Source organism: Saccoglossus kowalevskii, chromosome 8 (genome assembly GCF_978046115.1).
Source record: "Saccoglossus kowalevskii chromosome 8, keSacKowa6.1, whole genome shotgun sequence".
Taxonomy (NCBI): Eukaryota; Metazoa; Hemichordata; class Enteropneusta; family Harrimaniidae; genus Saccoglossus; species Saccoglossus kowalevskii.
In genome coordinates, this window is record NC_140648.1 from 5,748,343 (window position 1) to 5,774,280 (window position 25,938).

Genomic DNA, 25,938 nt, shown 5'->3' on the forward strand with positions numbered 1-25,938 from the left:
AAGGGGGAATCAAGTCAAGCAATTTATCGGTTGACATTTTTCAGTGGTGTCTGGCCAATCTGTTGAAGTGGGAGGGTCATCACCTGCGCACGCGCGGGAATTGAAACCCAAGCGACGATAACAACGCAAAGGCTTATGGGAAGAAGCTAGTTTGTAAACAATGACACGCTATGGCCATCTGACGCATGCGCAGGCGACGACTCCCCCGCTTTAATTCTCTCAACAATTCCCTGGAAGTGCGAACTGAACTCATTAGCGAATATGCTTGTCTCATCAGAGGCAAGTCAGCAACAATGAATAGCAGATAAGTCAATAATTGGCAAACCACCTGTTCAGAATATATGGTCAGAACTGATCATAAACCTATTTAAATTTGACCACTGATTAAACATCGCTCACTAATTTACCGCCACCTTGTCTTTGTTTTAGGTCTTTGCAGAATCCATTTTGAACCAAACAAGTCCGTGTTACTATATCAGTTATCATGCATGACACACTAGTCCATGCGGTTAATGATCAGCAACGATGTTTGAATGACAAACTGACTTGCATGTGCATATGTATTCCATGATATACAAGTACAAAGGTTTACGTTCATTCTTTAACAAAATTAAGAAAATCACCACCAATTAGCCATTTTTAATCAAAACGTGAAAAAAGCAACCCTGTATGTTCAATCGTCATACCAAATCTGTAGGAAATGTGTCATCGCATTTTCAAACAAGTGACTCTTATGCTAGAGAATTAAAAGCACATACATGTTATATCAAAAGAATCAGCTTGGGCAAAAGCATACAGTGTACATTATAAAAATAATTCTTATTTCATTTTCATTCTCAAAGGATTTATTTGTGTTCAATTTCAAATTTTTATACAGGAATACGGTGAAGAATTTAAATTTAAAAATATTGGCAATTTGATCAGACATGGTTCAGGTATTGCTAAAATATTTATACAAAGAATTATCAGTTGGTGCAAACTCTCGCAAGGTTATCTTTCATTGCTTAACTTTTGGATATACAAGAAGCAAAATGGCGACCAGCCCATCATGTGTTTAAACATCATACTAAATCCAAAACAAGCACATGTCAACTGTTATTACATGTCATGTAGTAACTTTGAACCAAGTCCGTCAAAGCATGCCAGAGAAACAGAAAAAAAATACTGAAACCAGACGACCGGTAATTTGAATCAAAACGTAAAAAACAAATCGGCATATTCAACAAATTGTCGGGAAAAGGTTTTGGAGCATGACATTTTTTGACATTTTAATGACTGAAATGGCCACAATTTGGTCAACAACTATCTGATTAAAAACATTGATATGCGTATGTTAACTATTATGACCTGAATTTATTGAATATTGTGCCAAGTTTTGAATAATTCCGTCAAGGCATATCTGAGAAACGACTAAATGGCCCCTAGTTGGCCATTTTAAAGTAGCTACACATTTGTAAATGTGTGACTTTTCCCATAGGCCTACTTATAGTATTTGTTTTGTAAATATAATGTATTGGCAAATAATAACCTTGTTGAGACAAAACTAGCTGGGAACAGGCTGACACCGAGGTTAATCAGCAGAAGTTGTTTTTCTGAATCTTCTTCGTTCAATCCAACCAATAATCATATCTGTGAATCGCTACTATCTATCTCTATATTGCATATACCCTTTTCCTGAAAATGTTTATCTTAACCCTAAATACATTACGTGATTTTAGCATAAATAAATACCCCTTCCATATGTTTTCCGTAAAGAACATGCTTAACCATCTTATGGCTAAGTGATCTGGAAACAGAAGAGAACTCTTAGAGGAACAGCATAGTAGTAATGGGTATGCAAAAAACGAGTTTTGGCACATAACAACCACTGAGTTTATAATTTTGCAGTACAAGGACATTTTAGTTATTTCATTCAGTGGTGGTAGCAGAAAATTTGTTATTTTTCTCTTACTAATATTTGTTTTCTATGTGCAGCTCGTATATTTTTTCATACTTATGCTTTTTCCATATCGTAGTACCCCCCCCCCCTCTCCGAAGCAGTTCAAGTTGTACAGTTACTTTTTTTATTTTTCTTCTTTCTGTGAATTTTTTTTTTATATCAAAGGATCAAATCTATCACATTCTACTCGTATTGAATTAATTACTGTAACACTGTTAACTAATTAATTTATCCATGGGTCCTATGAAACACATAGACATTAGGAAATTCTGTGTCTCCTCCAAGTAATTTCAACCGTTAAATCAAATTCTGCTTAATACTAAATGCAATCTTTTTTATTTTACCTATGTAAAATTGCTTGTTACTAAGAAGAGAAAAATGAATTAAAACACGGGAATATCGATGACAAGAAAATAGCATGTTTTGTATGGTTTATGTCATTTTACCATTGTTTCCTATGGCAAGGATAGTTTCTCTATATCTCCGTCCAAATTTTGATCAGTGACGTATCTTACAATGTACTTGTTCGTGTCTAGAAGTATCGCGGGATTTTAATGACAAAGTGTGTTTTCATTGTGGCCGGTGACGACCGAAGCTAAATTGCTATTTTATGCATATTAAAAAAGAAACAGTGAAATAAGTCCACATATAGTTGAATAATAATAAAATGTTTAATTATATTAATAGTTTGGCACTGCTATATGCACCAAAAATTGAAGATATTCGCACATGCCAAAACGCGCGTGTAGCATTCTACCTTAGAATGAAATTTTAAAATTGTTTAAAACTGCTAGGACCGATAAATATAATACATTTGTTGTATATAAAACTAGACTACCTACTACTATTTACTGTATATTATAATTGTACATGTACTAGTATTATACGATGTTTCCATTATTTGTGAATAGACGCGCGTCGTTGAGGGCGTGTTTGTTGTACATCCCATGAATCTCCGCGCAGCTGAGATGAGGTCACATGACCTTTGCCCTTATAGAATAATGAAATCAAGGTCTAAAGCTTTACTGGGTTGAGAGGCAGATAACCCATGATTTTGATGCGAATTTCGGGCGTAATTCGACCAAAGTTTCACGAAAAGATTTCAGATTACGATGTCCGGACCTGTAGAGCGATGGCTGGAGACGTTTATGTGCAAACAATACGCCGAAACATTTGAAAAGTGTGGTTACAAAACGCTATCGTCGGTGAGTCATAAACCTGTATTGTATCTCCCCGGTTTCTGATCGCTACGAATACTTATGTTTGCCGTGGTAATGATGTTATATATGTGCTGACGAGTATGTTGTGTTTATTCCTAACAGGTTTGTCAACTGGATAGGCATACATTGCGGTCCATGGGAGTTCTTGAAGAACACTGCGACAATATAATCGAAAATGTATCTGTACTGAGACAAACCATAGTGGGTACGTAGCGTTGTTTATTATACCTATATGAACATTCGACTATGTGATGTAGTCACTGCTGTGAAATACCCTCTGCTTTTACATAAGTGTATATAGGTGATCTCATATACCTGTTTATAATTACCTTTTTAAAAGAATTTACAATATAATATTAAAACTTCACTTTTTTCTCACTTCTCTCACTTGCTTTCATAGTCTCAATAAACACACGTGCTTCTATTTGCATACATATGCTCATCAGGCACAGAGCGTATTTATATATCTTGCTCATGTCAAACTGATAATAATCTTATCTTTCTCTTTTTTTCTCCTCTTTTTTTGTTTGTCCTGTTTGTATGATTCCTTATTCAGCAGGGACTGAATCGCCCAAGAATCGCACCTTCCCTGACCTGAGCACCTTGGCGACGGACGCCCCAGCTGCGCCCCAGGGGGAACCTTCACTTCCCGCTGTCCCCAATCCTGTTGTCAACCCTGCTAGTTCTGCTTTGCGTTCAGTGGCAATGAACTATCAGGGTAAGCATAAAATGTGCGCTTTTGTTGTCGTTCTCCTCTCTTTCCTTCTATCTTTTCCATCTGAACTCTGTCAACATGATTTTTGATTGCTATAACTGCAGTTGGCTTGAATCTCTTTGTAGGTAAAGCCAATCTGGATAAACAAGCAGGTTCATCATCATCTTTACCACCTTTCCAAAATTTCTCTGGTATGCCGGCCCGCCCACCCGGGCATCAGTTTTTCTCCGAAAACCAGCCATACAACCGAGGAGAATTCCCACATGGTCAGATGAGCACACCAAATCCACCAGGAAGTGGTGACGTGGTAAGACAATTGTTATTCAAATGTATTACTCTCTCTTTATGACATGATTCTACATCCTAGTAGTGGAAACAAGAACTTCTGTGTGAGTAGAAATTTTAAGTGTGAAACCACTACTTAAATTATATATAAAAAAACATTTTTTTTTCTCGCAAACCATTGTATAGCATAAGAGATTTATGGATAATGCAGCTATGATATGTCATTGGTTGATGTTAATAATAAAAAGATTAATCGAAAGTACAAAATATAAAATATTGTTTGGATATCAATTTGATACCACTAGTCATGCAGGATATGTGTCTCGGCGTACGCCAAGGTCCTAGGGACACAGATAACTCGTATTGTCAAGGCAATCAAGTTTGAATAATACTGCTATCATTAGTATAGACTGAGTGACAGCCAGTGTTACCACCATACTGTAATTACACACTCACCACGTAGAGTACATGTAGTATAAGTACTCAGGTTCTTATTAGCTTTGAGGCTTTGGGCTTGAACAAAACTGTTTGATTGGTTAAGTCACTGCCCCTCAGTGGTTGTGAAAGGAGCAGTGGCTTATTTGAATGGGGTCTATTTTTCAATGTTAGATTACTTTCCATATTAAGGTATTGAATTCAAATTTATTGTATTAATCCCTGAAATTGCACCATTGCATTGTGGGTCACCATTTAAGTAAAATGAAACAAATTTGATGTTTTTGGTAATGGTAAAAAAAATTACTACGTATGTAGGCAAGGATTTTTTTATTATACATTTCCCAATGAGTTGTACTCTTAGGTTTTTTTTTTGAGAACATAATCATTGTTTAACTACAGTTGTGAAAAATCTAAGTAAGTTTCCAGAATATATTCACTAGTTAGAAGTAAGTACATGAAATCAAAATATATGTCGTTATTAGCATGACCTGTGTTATGGTATATATTTGCATAAAATTAACATTTAGATTTTCCACACAAAATGGGTAGGTAACATAGGATTTATTTTATTTTGCCTTGTATATTTACATACTAATTCATTATAATCATACATGTATCTACTCTAAAATTAATATGATAAGAATGCTTTCTGTTTAATAATGCATATTCTTATTAAATCCTGATGATTGACAATTCCTTTGTGCAAGTTACTCTGATTTGGTGAGAAAATCGTGTTAATGGGATACACCTTACTACTATTACTGATCAACCATTTGTATTTTTAAAAACTTGTGAGAGTAACGGAAAAAATGCAAGTCATTTTGTAATTGAAGTGTTGTAGGAATTTAATACTGTGTTTATGTATTATAATAAAAAAACCTTCAGTCATTTCAGTCAAGCACCGGGAGCCCTGAGGCAACTACTGACTGGTAGCTGTTCATTTATCTCCTTTATGAATAGAATATCAGAGAGATTTGTGCCTGCTTACTAGTAAAGCAGGTACATTCTGTGCTAGTCAGCCAGTTGTTTGTTTGTTGGTTGATTTTTATCTCCACATATTTCAGTTTCAAAAGATTTATCATTAGCTGCACCCTTATTAAGGATTGTGCCCTCTAACAGAGTGTAGATTTGCAAGTCTATCAATAGTTCACAAGCTCCATTATAGTATTATATGTAAGACCCTTTTCATTTAACCATGGTTGCAAATATAATGTTTCAGATTTTGCATCACTGAATGTTTTTTAGGGCTTTCAAATGCTACTTACAACCCTATGACTATTTGTTTGGACTTACCTGAGTTGGTATTGAGGCTATTGACATGGAATATGTAGTGACAAAAACTGTGGATAAGTGTTACATATGTTAATACTTGATATCTGACAAGTAGAATTTTGGTGTAAAACGTAATCCTAATGTGACATGTGTGCAAGGCTCGATGCTAATGTTGGCCCTGGATACAAATTCAAGTTTTGGTTTGAGTCAATGAGAAAGTATCACCTCATTGTTTTTTTCATGCATTTGTAGTACTTGTAGCTTTTTTAATTTGTCTCTAAAAATACCCACCATAAGTTGATTTGAATTTTGCATTTGATTTTTTTTTAACAAATACATATGTGTATGATCCATAGACCTCAATAAATTTGTTTATCTGATTTAAATTAATTATTATTTTACAATTATTAATGCTTAGAAAATGTTTTAATGTGATTATAAGCTCATAGTTTTTCAATTGTTTTAATTATTTCTATTAATTAATCAAAGTTTGTACAAATTTATTGTGATGGATGGACTATGCAGTTATTGAGACTTTACCTTACTTATAAGATCATTTGCACATATTTAGTTGATTCTGAATTTTAAAAAAAAATTATAGATGGCCAAATAATGTAATTTATGCTCTGTTTTTTTTTTTTTTTTTTTTTTGCTATTTCTCAGTCATGCTCTTCAGTACCTTCAGCACAATAGATACATGTCTTTTAGATAAAATTAGTGACATCAAATATTTTTTTGCCTTCCTTGTATTGAGCATCAAGTAGTACTTGTATGTGAAACAAATTGACAAGCTTCTCTTTGTATTTCTTCTTCTAAAACTGCCCATTACAGTCCTTATATCAAACATGCTGTGTATAACAGAGGACTAAAATGATGATTTTATTGAAATAATACACACTACAAATATATATAGTTTATTTTAATCCTGATTTACAACCCAGCATGTTACTGCTCTTAGTACTGTATTGTAGCTATATAAATTGAAAAAGCTAGGTCAGATTCAGTTTTAAAAAGTATGAAATAATATTCCTACATAGTAGCTTACAAAATAATATAATCTGTATAGATTATTACAATTATTTTATTATTTCCAGACTCATGCTTGGCTGCGATACAACTGTCTGCTTTTAATGTAGTGTAAAGGTCAAAGGTCGGAATGAAATTAATATCTACATTAGCTGTGTGGCAGTCAATTATTAGGCTGTTGGCATTTTCCTAGTAGCTGAGTGACAGCTTTCTATACATTTCCCCTCATTTCCTACGTCTGTCCAAATTATATTTATTAGTTGTATTCCAGACAGCAGCCACATTTATTCAGCTACCTTGTGTCTGCCTGTGTTGTGTGGCTATAACGGATCATACAGTAGCGTATTGGTTGTTGTCTCCACAGGGTACTACCGTTACACACATCACCACTGTGAAAAAATAATAAAATCCTTTTTTATTATTATTATTATTAACAATAACTAAATGTTGTCAACCCAGACACTGATGTAAGACTAATGAAATATTATATTCCATTAATGGATGAATAATGGTGGACTGTTATCCTAAATAAAGCTTGTTTTTGTTTCTTGAAGTTAAAAAAAAAGTATATTGTGTTATCACATTGTCAACAACAGGACGGATATCTAAAATTATTTTAATATTGAATGGGGATGATGAAATTATTGCTTGTCTGTTTGTAGTAAACACCGTTAGTGTTAATCATCTTTCTTTTCTATATTGGTAGTGGGTGGGGGTTGTGATTATACCAATATGATTCATTTTAATTTTTGTCTGCCTTTATTGTGTATATATGTACAGTTGGGGAATGTATACTTTTTGTTAAAGTAAATGATGATTGATAGGTAACATGTGCTTATGCAGTACAGATGTAGATGATATGACCTTATCTGACCCCTGTATTGTTGAATTTCCTGGTCTAGCTATCATTTCTTCATTCATGTTTCTACACCAGAGCTTTGATGTCACTGGCAGGATGTGATCATTATAATTTGTCTACGCCTACTCTGTAAATACACCTAGAAATCTGGTATACAGTGCCATATTAATTTCTTAATATTAATATAATATGTTGATGCTGATATATTATGTATTGATTCATCATAATATTGCATTAAATATGAAAATAATTACTAATAATATGAGCAAGCCTAATGTGTATGATACTGTATACCACTTCAATTTTCTGAGTCAGTAAAAATATGTGAAAATTTGTAGCAGTGATAATTCACTGGAGGATTAAAGACATCATCATAGTGACTTTTGCAAATATTTATTCTTGTACATTTTGTACATGCAATTAAATCATCCCATCTTGAAAACTCCTAGTCTGGAAAATTATGTATAGTACAGTATAGTACAGTATATTGATATGCACCCAGCAATAGGACTGGTTTCCATATAATTAGCATATTAAATTTGTTTTCAATTTCCAATGTACCACAAATTAATTCACTGGAGACCCTACTCAAGCAAATTCAGATTATTGGCAGAGGTTTTCTTAAATAAGTCAATCTACTTCCTGTTTGTACATGTGTTGTGTCATTAAAAAAAACAGTATGTACTCAAAGACATCATTCATTTGAGGTTTGTTTAATAAATAAATTAAACTACTGCTAAAAATAATTTATTTTAAAAATATCATATGTAAAATGCATTATTTATATACAGCATGCAGCATGTAGTTTATTTTAAGCTGTTGTGAGCAGGGACATATTTTTATCATGTGGCAGCTTTTGTATCTAGATTGGGTGCAGTATGCTTAATATTGCTAAATTTACTTCCAAGTATAATTATATATTATATATACATGTAGTACTATTACAATGGCTAGTTTGGAGAACTTGCAATTCATATGTAAATTACCAGGCAATCGGATTACATGCGTACCAAACCTGTAATAACATGCACAAACCCTAACTGTAGATAATATGTTGACATGTATTATGGTAGTATGAGTTGTTTTCACTGGTTTATGTCAATATCTGTACATTGTCACTGCTGCAATCATGCTGCAATATAAGCACAGTAGACAACATGTTCTTTTTTATTGTTTCATGATTTGTGCTATGGTATATGCACACATAACATAAAAATAACACAAATAATTGTTACAATTTATATTCAGATACATGTATCTTCAGCAATCTCAACTGTAAATGGCAACTTTACATGTAAGACACATTGTAATCAAGTATGATCTCCCTTGACAGTTTATTCCTCTCCTGGCTTATAGCTTATAGCTTATTTGTGTCTCTATTGACTACCACTGTATTTTGTCCTCTTTGAATACTGGGCAGGCCTCTGACTTCTTAAACATGACATATGACCTTGAAATATAGAGAAGGTTGTAACTACAATCAGTATTACCGTAGGTAATGCATTGCACCACTGTATGAAGCCATTTCTATGTATATTAGGTATCAGGTAGCTATACATTACAGATATGGGAAGCCACAAAAACAATGTACATGTGGTGTGAAATGTCATGTAGGTCAAGGTTCACTAGATAAACACTTATTGAATGTTAAACCATAGAGGGTCTATGGTTAAACTAATGCCCTATTTTAAAAAAAACCTTAATATTGTGTTAGTTTGTTTATGTTGTGTGTAAATACAGTACATGCATATTTCTATGATGACAGCCATGTTTGCATCTGTACAACCTGTTTTCAGGTTGTTACATGTGTAATCGTGTAGCCATGTTTTTTTTTCACACTTGTTTCACTTGACTGCATAGTATGTATATGATATCTATTTTTTTTTCTAAGGGAGACGAGTACAAAAATAGCTGGGTTAGCCTATGTTCTGTCACAGAAAAGCTCACTGTGTTTATGAATTTTGCTTAAAAGCACATTGAAATTACAGTATAATACCTAAGTATGCGGTCGTCATACAATGTACTTGTATGTCTAGTTGTTTTCTGAGAAGATGAGTTAAACGCTGTTCTTGTCATCATTTACATGTTCTGTTTTACTACATGTATACTAATAATATAATGAGTGGGATAAGGTACTGTTGTCATTCTGCTTTAGAGTTTACACACATATTCTTTGCCACATGCAATATTACACATTGTTCAGTACCGGTAATACTACATAAGAGTGTAATCTTCATATACATTTATATAGGATGAAGCTTTCAGGGTCCATGCATTGCACTATGCAAATTGATACAACATCGTTTCTTCTATTACCCATCCTTGCAGAATAATTCCAATTACTGAAATCGAAAATACAAATTGCCAAGTATTTACCGACTACCTGTCTGTCTTCCAAGTCTGAATTATAATTGTAGGAGGGTTCAAGAAACCGTGTTGATTGTGTCAGAGTATGATTGATTCATGAATACTGTAACTATGATTAGTTTACAAATTTGTCTGGGTAAGCTAACCCGAATTCTCTCCTTCAGAGCAGTGAGCACTGACTTTAATCAGTTGTAATTCTCACTAGCGCGCTTAGTTTTACCTTTGTGGTGGCTACCTTATCCCTCTATAATTAAGTACATTATTTTTTTGGAGCACTGAGTTGAAATCATAACATGATTCTTCCATTTGCTGCCATGTGCACCCATAATACCACTATCTTGAATTTTGTCCGTGAAATAGAATAATAGTTTTTTTATTTATAACTTGTAAATTGACTTTGTATGGTGTAATGACCCAAATGTTAGCTTAATCTATAATTAAGATTATAATGCTAGAAATTTTTTATCACAGGCTATATACAGTTCAAATTAAAGATTGCCTGAGAATTAAATGTTGTCATTGAATGAATCACCTGTCTTAAGAACCCCAATAAAATGTTCACTGTTGCTATAATTCATGATTTTCACAACATGTAAAAATTGGTCTTTGCAAAATTGAAGTTTTAATTGCAGCTGACCGTACAGTGTCTGCTTGGTACTCAGTATTGCGAGTAAAATTATTTTGCAATTGGAATTGCAAGCTTGTAACAGAGTTAGCATGGTCAATTTATACCCAATAATGTATAGTATAATTGTGGCATGACTTCCTATTATTATGTTATATACGGTAGTGCAGTTTGCTCAAAGTTTTAAAGGACCTTAGTGTCATTTACTCAATTTACTAATAGACTTTATTTCATTTCTAAGTCCAATAAGATGATGAAAGGTCATCATTACTTGTCTGTAATGGGATTATGGTGTATGGCAAACAACCATTGAGCTATAAAAAGTCATGATTTGACAGCACTATTTATATCTTGGGTTCTGTTGATCATAAATAATGATCATGACTGCATGTTTTAAAATAAAAAAGATTTGTATTTTTTTTATTTCTTTTTTATGTGCATGTAGGTTGTTAGCTTTTTAATGATCAGACTTATGATGACTGTCTTTGTGCATGTTCCTATGATACATACAACCTCAAATGTGTGCCTCAAAATGCAATGTTACAATAGGTGATTTTCCGAACAATTGCGAGATCTCGCGAGATGCATGAAAGACGCGCGTCGAACGTCTGCCGCAAAAATCGAACGATTTGATTTTGAACTAGAATTTCTTTATTTCGCAGCTTACATTGACCGGCCGATCTTCGACAGAGGAATATTGCTTCCGAATACCCTCACTTAATCGAAATTGCCTATCATCTAATGTGGCCAGCACATTATTAAGCATGGAAATGTCCCCGAAATACTTTCGCGTTTGTCGAATCCCACGCGATGTTTGACGCGACTACGACGCTATGACCTTTGTTTGTCCTGTTTTTACGTTCGATTTCACGCATAACGCGTGATTCTCGCAGTGTACGGAAAATGGTCTATTGAGAAGAAATTATGCATTATATCCTAAAGAATCTTTGACCTACATATAATTTTTTTTTGAAAAATGTTCCAACAGGAAGCCGACTTAACCTCAAATCTGACTGCCCCCCCTCCAGCAAAAAATAAAATGACAGGGGACATCAATAATCACATTCCATAGCTTAGTATGAACTCAGTCTGCTGTGGACATATCAGATGAGTGAACAAGATAATTGCATTTTTATTAGGGACGACTTCCACTGACAACATTGTGTGATGCACACTGATGCTAAATGATTTCATCAACATACCTATTTTACGTAGGATTTTTTGGGGACTATACCGAGTATATTTTGGTTCCATCTGTGCGTGCATCGGTGCATGGGTTCAGAACCATTTACCAGACTTGCTTTGAACAAATCTCCTTCAAACTAAAGACAAAGACCATGTGTGCATAAATTTTTATTTGATCAAATACATGTATGACTGACTGTCAGCCATTCTGATAATAAGCGTGTCTGACACTGTCTTGGAGTTGAACATGCTGCTTTCATTTAAACTTTGTATCATGATCATGTATTTTGGGTTACTTGTGTACATGACCGTATGGCAGCCAGTTTGTTTTCATCCATGTTCAAGTTTATTCCTCTTTAATATATTGCTTAATTCAGTTGAAATTACACATAAAGTATTATACTCAAACACTGAAAGTTATAAAATACTAGTAGATTGTGTTATTTTGTGATTTGTTGAATTTTTAACAACTGTTTCTATGAGATGGTTTGCCATAATTTCATTGAAACTCTCTGAAATGATTCTCCATACTAGATTTTGGTTGTTCATTACATTTTTTAGTGATTCAACCAAATATACGCCACTTATAACAGACAGGACATTACCAGCACTGGCTGATTACATCACACCACTCCTCATCACATCATTGTTGGCAGTGATGACCTTTGGCATTGAATACAGAATGAGGACTGTGCATTGTCAATACTTGTTAATATATGATACTAATTCACACTAAATTATAATTTATTGTTAACTAAAAAAGTATTTGTACACATGATGAAATATTGAACTATGCGTAATGTGAATTGCAGGTACATACCATTGATTCCAATTTGTCCTTGCAAATACTATTTTTTCATCTTCAATTCATGGTAAATGATAATCCAGTCTTTATATCAACATATTACATCAATCAACAAATATTTTGTTACAAACTATGGGTTGTGATTTCTCTGAGAAAACATTTTTGCTTAGTACCAGGTATATACATAGACCCCGCAAAATATTTGCTGTGGTTGTATTATAAAACTTATTTCATTTTTATCCTGTGACAAACAGTTTGGTACTTACCAGTATGTACTTTTGACTAAAATGAAATGTTGACAATATTATGGTTGATAAGAAATGACAGCCCTTCACATAGAGGTCACTGACCTTAATTACCCTTTGACCCATCTGGGAAAGAAGGCTATCTCTTTGTTAAATTATTTGTTTGTTATTCAGTGTTGAATCCCATTAACCTGTACTTTCAATTCAGTAATGTCCAATATTGCTTATTACTTTTCATTTTCATTTTATAGAAACTTAGAGGGGGATAGTCTACATACGAGATACTCAGTGATGGATCACAGTATTGACTGTGGAGATTTTATTTTATGTGAACAATGAATGCTTTAGTTAGCAATAAACAGAATATTATAATATGTTCTTAATGTGTAACAAAGCCCAACCATTCAAAATTTATTTTTGTTCTGACCCAGATTTGTTACAATCAATTGTACATATAATAATTCCATACATGACGGTCAGGCCTCCGATTTTGGAGGGGACCAAGCAGGGAAGGACATTGGGTTTTGTAAAAAAACAAAAAACCCTACACTCTGCCAGCCAGGGATCGTCTGTCGGATCCAGTGACAAGGGATTATTTTTCCCCCAGAGTCCTGCCTCCATTACGGGTCACTCTTCCTGCGAGGACCTGCAGACGCTCCCAGACCGACGCGGCCATCAAAGAGTCTCGGACATACCCTTGCTCACTTTTTTTTTGAAAAGTGAAGGGGGGTAGGCGATATCTGATTTGGCAAGTACAACCTTGGGCGGCCCCTCAGAGTCTGTACTCTGTAACAACTCTGTGAGCCACACCATGGGTGATGTAGGGAACATGGATCCTAGTGATCCGATGTTCGATCCCCCCACCCCACCCTCGATCCTGAAGCAGTCTCTCTCGGTAGTGCTGTCGCTTCCGAGATCCAGACGGCGAGATCCAAAGCAACACCAACTGCATGACTTCTAGTCCGGCCGAGTGCTGAACGCAGTGGGAACGCACAGACTAACCTTGGTTGCCTGCGGAATACAGGCCCTAAGATTCTAGGTGGGGCAATCTCATGCTTAATTCTTTCCGCTGGACCAAGCGCTACACGATCGATACAATGTTTGAGACCGGAGCCAGTAGAGTCTGGAGCCAAACTTCACTCCCTGGCCGGATCCCTCAGTTTCTGGTCACGTGGATTGTGACGTGGAAGAAAATCCCCTGACCTAGATTTCTCTTACCGTCGTTGACTGAATCGCAGATTAATGCCTACAGTTCAAAATAGTCATTTTGACTGACCAGAGTCTATGGTAGGTATGAACTATGTGAATAAGAGGGTTGAAAACCGTCTGCCTAATTATAGCATTCTACAGAAATTTATATGTGTATGAAAACTTGACTACTATAACGCATATACATTTCATTGATGTTTGTCAGGTATTCTTATTTATATAGTACTGTTACAACACAGGAACATGCACAGTTTGAATAAACACTGAATATTCATTTTAATAGACTGAATATCTCTGTAAACTGAACACATTTCGCTGGTGTTCCATTTAGGCAGGTTTCTTTGGAATTTAGAGAGGTTTCAGCGTAAGCACATCTCCAATATAAGTGCACATCACATGGCTTTTATGCTGAATCATCTAATTAGTCCCCGTTCGGACGAAGTCCGAAAACGGGGACTTATAATTCGGTCTTCGTCCGTTCGTGCGTCCGTCCGGAGTCATATCTCAGAGTCCCTTGGACCGATTCCGTTCATTCTTTGCATGTGCCTAGTACTTTATGTGGGACATATGCACATGCAGTGGTTTAGTGATTCGATTCAAAATGGCCGACTGGCAGCCATCTTGTTTTTTGAAAATGTTGTATTTTGGACATGCTTTGTCAGTTTTCATTCAAACTTGGTACATAGATTATACATGTTAGGATACATGTCCATGATGATTTATTTCACAATTGGATCAAAGATGGCCGACTGGCAGCCATCTTGTTTTTTGAAAATGTCGTATTTTGGACATGCTTTGTCAGTTTTCATTCAAATTTAGTACATAGATCATACATGTTAGGATACATGTCCCGACCGTCCGTGAGTTCCTGAGTCTGTCCGTCCGACCGTCCGTGTGTCCGTCTGTCCGTGCGTCAGTCTATCCAACGTCATATTTCAGAATCCTGTGGACCGATTCCGTTCATTCTTTGCATGTGCCTAGTACCTTATGTGGGACATATGCACATGCAGTGGTTTAGCGATTCGATTCAAAATGGCCGACTGACAGCCATCTTGTTTTTTGAAAATGTTGTATTTTGGACATGCTTTGTCAGTTTTCATTCAAACTTGGTACATAGATTATACATGTTAGGATACATGTCCATGATGATTTATTTCACAATTGGATCAAAGATGGCTGACTGGCAGCCATCTTGTTTTTTGAAAATGTTGTATTTTGGACATGCTTTGTCAGTTTTCATTCAAATTTACTACATAGATCATACATGTTAGGATACATGTCCCCGACCGTCCATGAGTTCCTGAGTCTGTCCGTCCGACTGTCCGTCCGTGTGTCCGTCTGTCCCTGCGTCAGTCTATCCAACGTCATATTTCAGAATCCTGTGGACCGATTCCGTTCATTCTTTGCATGTGCCTAGTACCTTATGTGGGACATATGCACATGCAGTGGTTTAGTGATTCGATTCAAAATGGCCGACTGGCAGCCATCTTGTTTTTTGAAAATGTTGTATTTTGGACATGCTTTGTCAGTTGTCATTCAAACTTGGTACATAGATTATACATGTTAGGATACATGTCCATGATGGATCAAAGATGGTCGACTGGCAGGCATCTTGTTTTTGTTTTTTTATGCGGTATCTTGGACGTGCTCTGTCAGTTTTCATTCAAATTTGGCACATACATGTACTTTATACATGTTAGGATGCATATCCATGACAATTTGTTTCAAAATCTGGTCAAGGATGGCCGATTGACAGCCATCTGACTTTTTGGCCTTACTACTATATTTCCACAATTTATGTACCATTTTCATTCGTATTTGGCACATACATCATACATATCAGTGTGTTTCATAATCAGATCAAAGATGGCTGAATAACGGCTGTTTTTATTTTGGCCATATTACTATGACACGAAACACGTGTTTTGATGTAAATAAACAATCTGTTGTATACGCCACTTGGAACTCAAGTTTCAAGGACACGCTCGCAACAACCCCTTCGCTTTAATATGACGAGCACAAAGAGAACTTAACGGGGACTGTGTCATTTTCAATGACTTGTTTTCCTTCATTTGACCTTAGAAACACCTGTATTTTACAAAAAAAAAAAAAACACAAGTTACTAGAAGCGAAAATATAGTGTAAGAAAGTATAAAAAGTATATAAGCATGTTGATAGCTGGTGCAGGGTTTTGTGAGGTCACCTTGTTAGACACACATTTTATTTCTATCCATATGTGTATGTACTAACCTAGCAGATTTCTCAATAATCTGACTAATATATACTTGATCAGTAGTCTATGTGGATGCAAATCTGGTTTCTTCAAAGCTGCATAATTTGATAGAAATGCTAGTCAAATGATGGAAAGTGCTGTGGTGTTCTGTTCAAGTATTCATAGGTTAAATAATCACACTTGTAATTATCTGTCAATCAGAATTCAACAGATGAGCCGAATTCAGTGGTTGCTATGTTACTAAGCATGCAATGGCGATCTAATATGCAAAAGAAGAGGTTGTTTTTACGACTAGTCATTTGCTTGCATGTTGTTATTCATTGAAAATATCGACTAAATTTCATGGAAATTCTAATTCCCATGATCTGAATTCTGCAAACATATTAATTTTTGCTGCTTGGAATTGTCATGATTTGTTTATTTCAGTGTTCGTAACATACTCAATTATAATTGTGCAATGCAACATTGGGAATGCGGCTTTATTAGAGCATCTACACATATGAGAAATGGTGAATTTTTTGTTCTCATTTGTTCAAAAGGAATAGAATGGGTATCAGGGATGTGGCTTTCAATATAGATTTTATGGTACATACACATAATGTACATATGAAGTACTTAATGCTACACACAACCATATGTTAAACATAATGTAAATAACTTTTTTATAATTAAATTTTGCTAAAACAACTTGGTGGGTGTTTTTTTTAGAAGTTTAATGTAAAAGATGAGGAAACAGATATATTCGCTGTATCCAGTATTTTTTTGGTCCCCGAAATTTGTTCTCCGTCCGTCCATCCATCCAGAGTCCTATCTCAGAACCCTGTAGACCAAATCTGTTTATTCTTTGCATGTGCCTAGTACTTTATCTGGGACGTATGCACATGCAGTTGTTTACTGATTCAATCCAAGATGGCTGACTGGCAATCATTTTGTTTTTTGAAAATGTGGTATCTTATGCATACTTTTTATATTTTTGTTCAAAATTGGTACATATATTATACATATTAGGATACATGTCTATGATGATTTGTTTCACGGTCTGATCAAAGATGGCTAACTGATGGCGATCTTGCTTTTTGATCGTACTGCTATAGCTCCAAGGCTTATTGACCATTTTCATTCTTATTTGGCACATGCATCATACATATAGGTATACATGTTCATGTCAATTCATTATGTTCAATTACCCACCACAGACTACGGTCAGTCAAAATGACCGTAGTCTGTGGTGAACTATTTGAACTATAGGCATTAATCTGTGATTCAGCCAACGACGAAGAGAGAAATCTTGGTAAGGCGAAGCCCCATGACCTCAAAGATTTTTTTCCATGTCACTAACCATGTGACCCAAGGTGGGAGACGCCATCTTGCCTTATGATCACTTCTGTTTTTCTCCCTATTGAGTGTGCAGGTTCTGTATCCCCCTGTACTCTGCCAGCCAGGGATGGTCTGTCGGATCCAGTGACAAGGGATTATTTTTGTCCTGTCTACGGGTCACTCCTCCTGCGAGGACATGCAGAAGCTTCCAGAGGGGACCAGCCCGGCCATCAGGGGTGTCCCTTGCTTACTTATTTTTTTGGAAAAGGGGGTTACACGATATGATTTGGTGGGTGCAACCTCGGGCGAACACTCAGAGTCTGTTCTTCTTAATGACTCTGTGAGCCACGCGCGCGTGGAGGGGGGGGGGTTGATGTGGGGGACATCAATCCTAGTGATCCATTGTTAGACCCCCACCCTCATCCTGAAGCAGTCACTCAGTGATGGTGTCACTTCAAGGATCCAGACGGCGGGATTGAAAGCAACACCTACTTCATGACTCTCCTGGCCCGGCCGAGTGCTGGACGCATTGGGAACGCACAGACGTTGTTGATGGGCAGACCTTGGTCATCATGCTTAACACTTTCCACTGGACCAAGCGCTACCCGTTCAAGGCGGTGTTTGAGACCAGAGCCAGCAGAGTCTGGAGCCAAATCTCACGCCCGGTCGGATCCCTTGGTTCCTTCCCTTGACTCCGGTACCCCAAATTTTTTTCAGTGGGACGGGCAAAGGGGGATGGCTGCGTTCATGGAATATTGTGTCAGTTCAGTTGGAAACAATCCATGCTCTGAGAGCAGAGTGGCAACCCTCAACTTTTGAGTTTGTGTGGCCAGCCCACTGGAACACATTGTTTTGCACTCCAGCAGAAGTCTCAAAGGCGGAACGCACCAACCTTCTTAGACCAGCAGACACAGCCATTGGCTACACGGGATATCCTGCAGTGTCATCTTGCTGTCGTGGCCTGTCTCTGTGCAGTGGAATGCTGTTTTGGCTGTTTTCGCAGACGAACTGAGTCACTGGGTGCTTCACGCCTTGGTTATGCAGACTGGACCTCCCCCAACCTCTTTCATTTGAGGATGAAAGGAGCAGTCTCAGTGCTTCGGGATCCCACTGACCAGTTGGTACAGGTAAGATCTGCAAGCCAGTTTGGCTTCTGCCAAGGGCAAGCAGAAAGGACCCCAAGTTGAGAAAACATAACGACCAAAGTTGGCACCCACTGGCCAGAAGTAGCCAGGAGGCAAGCGTCCCTTCTCTATCGTGGTAGGGTACCACCCAATTGGGACTTGTCGGTTGTATTGTAAGCTTTAAGCAGACCACCCTTGGAGCCCCTGGGATCAGCACCACTGAGATATTTGACGTGGAAAACAGTCTTCCTACTAGCTTTCGCCTCGGGTAGGCGTCGTTTTAAGCTAGGCGCCCTGTCCTTCTCCAACGATTGTGTCACTTTTATGGACAATCAAGCTGTGCTAAAGACACGCATCTGGTTTCTTGCCAAGTCCCAGGACACGATCCTTAGCCAAGCGTCATACCCCGTCTAGCCAACATTGTCGGCTCAGAGAATCAAGAGGAGTTGCTTCTTTGCCCGTTTCGAGCGTTGAGTTACTATGACCGTACTAGGGAGTTGAGGCATGGCAGCAAGCACATGTGTTATGTGTATGTGTTATGGCCAGGGTAAGCAGGACAGACCAGCCTCCTCGACTTCCATTTCTAGGTGAATCAATGCGACAGTGTGTGAGGTTTATGACCATCTGGCATCCTCGACACAGAGTCTACAGAGACACCAAGTACGAGCGCATGGCGTTCGTGCGATCGCTAAATCATTGGCTCTTGCATCAGGTACCCCCTGAAGCATATACTGAGGGCGGGCTTCTGGAGAATACAAACGTCTTTACCAGTTATTACCTAAGAGACACCCAAACCGTTGAGGAGGGTCCCTTTAGGGTAGGTCCTGTTGTAGTGGTTTCTGACCCGGCCCGGACGACTCTGCTACAGATTTGTGTGGGGAAGTTTCTCTCGTCAGCGCTCCTTGGACGTGTCGCTTTCGGCCTATGCCCTCATGCAGAACTGTGTCTGCCTCTTTTTCTTTGGAATGCAAGTCACCCAAGAATGTAGGTTTGGGTATAGTGTCCTCGGGCATGCCAACCCTGTCACCCTATCAGCAGTTCTTTGTTATTGGGTATAGTGTCCTCGGACATGCCAACCCTGTCACCCTATCAGCAGTTCTTTGTTATTGGGTATAGTGTCCTCGGGCATGCCAACGCTGTCACCCTATCAGCAGTTCTTTGTTATTGGGTATAGTGTCCTCGGGCATGCCAACCCTGTCACCCTATCAGCAGTTCTTTGTTATTGGCTATAGTGTCCTCGGGCATGCCAACCCTGTCACCCTATCAGCAGTTCTTTGTTATTGGGTATAGTGTCCTCGGGCATGCCAACCCTGTCACCCTATCAGCAGTTCTTTGTTATTGGGTATAGTGTCCTTGGGCATGCCAACGCTGTCACCCTATCAGCAGTTCTTTGTTATTGGGTATAGTGTCCTCGGGCATGCCAACCCTGTCACCCTATCAGCAGTTCTTTGTTATTGGGTATAGTGTCCTCGGGCATGCCAACCCTGTCACCCTATCAGCAGTTCTTTGTTATTGGGTATAGTGTCCTCGGGCATGCCAACCCTGTCACCCTATCAGCAGTTCTTTATTATTGGGTATAGTGTCCTCGGGCATGCCAACCCTGTCACCCTATCAGCAGTTCTTTGTTATTGGGTATAGTGTCCTCGGGCATGCCAACCCTGTCACCCTATCAGCAGTTCTTTGTTATTGGGTATAGTGTCCTCGGGCATGCCAACCCTGTCCCCCTATCAGCAGTTCTTTATTATTGGGTATAGTGTCCTCGGGCATGCCAACCCTGTCACCCTATCAGCAGTTCTTTGTTATTGGGTATAGTGTCCTCGGGCATGCCAACCCTGTCACCCTATCAGCAGTTCTTTGTTATTGGGTATAGTGTCCTCGGGCATGCCAACCCTGTCACCCTATCAGCAGTTCTTTGTTATTGGGTATAGTGTCCTCGGGCATGCCAACCCTGTCACCCTATCAGCAGTTCTTTGTTATTGGGTATAGTGTCCTCGGGCATGCCAACCCTGTCACCCTATCAGCAGTTCTTTGTTATTGGGTATAGTGTCCTCGGGCATGCCAACCCTGTCACCCTATCAGCAGTTCTTTGTTATTGGGTATAGTGTCCTCGGGCATGCCAACCCTGTCACCCTATCAGCAGTTCTTTGTTATTGGGTATAGTGTCCTCGGGCATGCCAACCCTGTCACCCTATCAGCAGTTCTTTGTTATTGGGTATAGTGTCCTCGGGCATGCCAACCCTGTCACCCTATCAGCAGTTCTTTGTTATTGGGTATAGTGTCCTCGGGCATGCCAACCCTGTCACCCTATCAGCAGTTCTTTGTTATTGGGTATAGTGTCCTCGGGCATGCCAACCCTGTCACCCTATCAGCAGTTCTTTGTTATTGGGTATAGTGTCCTCGGGCATGCCAACCCTGTCACCCTATCAGCAGTTCTTTGTTATTGGGTATAGTGTCCTCGGGCATGCCAACCCTGTCACCCTATCAGCAGTTCTTTGTTATTGGGTATAGTGTCCTCGGGCATGCCAACCCTGTCACCCTATCAGCAGTTCTTTGTTATTGGGTATAGTGTCCTCGGGCATGCCAACCCTGTCACCCTATCAGCAGTTCTTTGTTATTGGGTATAGTGTCCTCGGGCATGCCAACCCTGTCACCCTATCAGCAGTTCTTTGTTATTGGGTATAGTGTCCTCGGGCATGCCAACCCTGTCACCCTATCAGCAGTTCTTTGTTATTGGGTATAGTGTCCTCGGGCATGCCAACCCTGTCACCCTATCAGCAGTTCTTTGTTATTGGGTATAGTGTCCTCGGGCATGCCAACCCTGTCACCCTATCAGCAGTTCTTTGTTATTGGGTATAGTGTCCTCGGGCATGCCAACCCTGTCACCCTATCAGCAGTTCTTTGTTATTGGGTATAGTGTCCTCGGGCATGCCAACCCTGTCACCCTATCAGCAGTTCTTTGTTATTGGGTATAGTGTCCTCGGGCATGCCAACCCTGTCACCCTATCAGCAGTTCTTTGTTATTGGGTATAGTGTCCTCGGGCATGCCAACCCTGTCACCCTATCAGCAGTTCTTTGTTATTGGGTATAGTGTCCTCGGGCATGCCAACCCTGTCACCCTATCAGCAGTTCTTTGTTATTGGGTATAGTGTCCTCGGGCATGCCAACCCTGTCACCCTATCAGCAGTTCTTTGTTATTGGGTATAGTGTCCTCGGGCATGCCAACCCTGTCACCCTATCAGCAGTTCTTTGTTATTGGGTATAGTGTCCTCGGGCATGCCAACCCTGTCACCCTATCAGCAGTTCTTTGTTATTGGGTATAGTGTCCTCGGGCATGCCAACCCTGTCACCCTATCAGCAGTTCTTTGTTATTGGGTATAGTGTCCTCGGGCATGCCAACCCTGTCACCCTATCAGCAGTTCTTTGTTATTGGGTATAGTGTCCTCGGGCATGCCAACCCTGTCAATCTATCAGCAGTTCTTTGTTATTGGGTATAGTGTCCTCGGGCATGCCAACCCTGTCACCCTATCAGCAGTTCTTTGTTATTGGGTATAGTGTCCTCGGGCATGCCAACCCTGTCACCCTATCAGCAGTTCTTTGTTATTGGGTATAGTGTCCTCGGGCATGCCAACCCTGTCACCCTATCAGCAGTTCTTTGTTATTGGGTATAGTGTCCTCGGGCATGCCAACCCTGTCACCCTATCAGCAGTTCTTTGTTATTGGGTATAGTGTCCTCGGGCATGCCAACCCTGTCACCCTATCAGCAGTTCTTTGTTATTGGGTATAGTGTCCTCGGGCATGCCAACCCTGTCACCCTATCAGCAGTTCTTTGTTATTGGGTATAGTGTCCTCGGGCATGCCAACCCTGTCAATCTATCAGCAGTTCTTTGTTATTGGGTATAGTGTCCTCGGGCATGCCAACCCTGTCACCCTATCAGCAGTTCTTTGTTATTGGGTATAGTGTCCTCGGGCATGCCAACCCTGTCACCCTATCAGCAGTTCTTTGTTATTGGGTATAGTGTCCTCGGGCATGCCAACCCTGTCAATCTATCAGCAGTTCTTTGTTATTGGGTATAGTGTCCTCGGGCATGCCAACCCTGTCACCCTATCAGCAGTTCTTTGTTATTGAGTATAGTGTCCTTGGGCATGCCAACCCTGTCAATCTATCAGCAGTTCTTTGTTATTGGGTATAGTGTCCTCGGGCATGCCAACCCTGTCACCCTATCAGCAGTTCTTTGTTATTGAGTATAGTGTCCTCGGGCATGCCAACCCTGTCACCCTATCAGCAGTTCTTTGTTATTGGGTATAGTGTCCTCGGGCATGCCAACCCTGTCACCCTATCAGCAGTTCTTTGTTATTGGGTATAGTGTCCTCGGGCATGCCAACCCTGTCACCCTATCAGCAGTTCTTTGTTATTGGGTATAGTGTCCTCGGGCATGCCAACCCTGTCACCCTATCAGCAGTTCTTTGTTATTGGGTATAGTGTCCTCGGGCATGCCAACCCTGTCAATCTATCAGCAGTTCTTTGTTATTGGGTATAGTGTCCTCGGGCATGCCAACCCTGTCACCCTATCAGCAGTTCTTTGTTATTGGGTATAGTGTCCTCGGGCATGCCAACCCTGTCACCCTATCAGCAGTTCTTTGTTATTGAGTATAGTGTCCTCGGGCATGCCAACCCTGTCACCCTATCAGCAGTTCTTTGTTATTGAGTATAGTGTCCTCGGGCATGCCAACCCTGTCACCCTATCAGCAGTTCTTTGTTATTGGGTATAGTGTCCTCGGGCATGCCAACCCTGTCACCCTATCAGCAGTTCTTTGTTATTGGGTATAGTGTCCTCGGGCATGCCAACCCTGTCACCCTATCAGCAGTTCTTTGTTATTGGGTATAGTGTCCTCGGGCATGCCAACCCTGTCACCCTATCAGCAGTTCTTTGTTATTGGGTATAGTGTCCTCGGGCATGCCAACCCTGTCACCCTATCAGCAGTTCTTTGTTATTGGGTATAGTGTCCTCGGGCATGCCAACCCTGTCACCCTATCAGCAGTTCTTTGTTATTGGGACGACACTGGCAAGTTAAGACACCATTTGCCACTGGTCTTATCTGGGTGGTCGTCGTAAGAAGGGAATATTGTCCCCTTTATTATTTCTGTTGTTTAGAAAAGTTAAATTGAAGATTGTATAAGGAGTAAATTTAATCAGTAATGTAAGCAAGGGCAAGGTTATTATAGACTTTAAATGTTAGCCATACTATTTTGTATATAAGCAGTTTATGGATTGGCGGCATCCAATGAAATTGATGCAGGTGGGGTAATATGTTGATTATGCTTACTACAAGTATGGTGGCAGAATTCTGGATACGTTATAGTGGTTTATGCTGGGATGATGGTATCCCATAGAGCAATGAGTTGTTATAGTTTAAATGTTGATTTTTGGTTCAGATATTTGCGAATGTTGTCAAGAATGACTTGGAAGATCAATTACCGATGCAGATATGATGAATGATGTCACTGACAGTATGTGGCTCTTCAAACTTGTGCTGACATTCTGTAATGATCATATGCAATCACTATATTATCTTCCGTTAGATGTCATTTGAGTGTATGGTTACTATCATATATTAGATTATTTGTCCAAGAAATATATTTAACCTTTTCACCACTAGTTCACTCTTTTCATCACAAAATAGTCCAGTTAATAGACTGCACTTCCCTTCAGATTATTTGGACATAAATAGCCAAATTTTTTGGGTAAAAGCTGAAAATTGACTAAAATTTTGTCTGTTGGCTCAAAAATTAAGGTTCATTTCCAGAAATATTAAGGAATATAAGAAAAAAGGGTCGAAAAATTTGGACGAGAAAGTCTGGTGGTGACAAGGTTAACAATGTGAATTAATTGACCTTTTATTTAGACATTGTGATCCAAGAGTGGATTTTTAATTAAACGATAATGAGAGCCCTATAGCCATATTGTAGAAGGGCTTTATGCAAGCCTGTATGCGAGTTGCAGACATGCATACTGTAGACATATCATAATATCTGAACTCAGCACCACTGAAATAAATACCGGATATTAAAATAGGGTTGTTTTGGCAGGAAAATACAGATATTTTTTTCCTATTTCCTGATTGAATCATAACAACATGACTGGACACAGAAATGTAGTCTAGTAGGTTTTAGCATGTGAATTATGAGTAGGTTTCTAGATACTGATATTTTTGGCATGGTCAGATTTTTAAGCAAATCAGCCTCTGACTGAGTAAAGCATACCAGTTATTAGCTGTGTTAAAATCTCTTCAAATTGAATGGTAATAATGATTGATATAACTACCAGTTGTGTATGTCTAGAAGTTGATGGACAAAGTTTCCCCAAACTTGGTACATGGTTGATACATGTACATGATGCTATACATATGCTGCAGATCTTTTGTTTATGTTCTAAAAGCCTAAAAACCTATGTAGCACATTATCTCCATGTTGTGCTGGCCAAGTTTGTTTAAATTTTAGATTTTCAGTCCCTGTTCACATACACATTGATCACCTGCTCGTCATTGAGCAGCATAGGTGACTAGTACAAACGTGGAGTGTATACTTTCTAGCTTGTTTCAGATTGGATGCACAATACTGTATTGTGTTCTCACCACTATCTATGATGTGATGCGATACATCTGGTACATGTATATTGTATGTGATGGCATGAGACGTTTGTGGATTCAGATTCAGTTTTATTGTGTAATTCACCCATGTCAACATTGTGTATTAGATGCCATGCATTCCATACAATCTGTACCAACCTTCAATTTCATATTTCTGTCTGTCTGAAGTGTCAGCATTGTATAATATATGCCATGCATTCCATACAATCTGTACCAACCTTCAATTTCATATTTCTACCTGTCTGGAGTGTCAGCATTGCATAGAATCTGTACCAACCTTCAATTTCATATTTCTATCTGTCTGGAGTGTCAGCATTGTATAATAGATGCAATGCATTGCATAGAATCTGTACCAACCTTCAATTTCATATTTCTATCTGTCTGGAGTGACGGCATTGTATAATAGATGCAATGCATTGCATAGAA

At 38.8% G+C, this 25,938-nt stretch overlaps 1 protein-coding gene across 1 annotated transcript in view; it reads left to right on the plus strand.

Annotated features, from left to right (window-relative positions):
* The first annotated feature begins 2,929 nt into the window (after positions 1-2,929).
* The window catches only part of LOC100378749 (uncharacterized), a 62,986-nt gene continuing 39,977 nt past the window's right edge, over positions 2,930-25,938 (plus strand). The window contains exons 1-3 of the mRNA XM_002742368.4: positions 2,930-3,144; positions 3,262-3,364; positions 4,000-4,181. Coding sequence (XP_002742414.1) covers positions 3,052-3,144; positions 3,262-3,364; positions 4,000-4,181 — 378 coding nt within the window. The 5' untranslated portion in view covers positions 2,930-3,051. The remainder of the gene's footprint in view (positions 3,145-3,261; positions 3,365-3,999; positions 4,182-25,938) is intronic.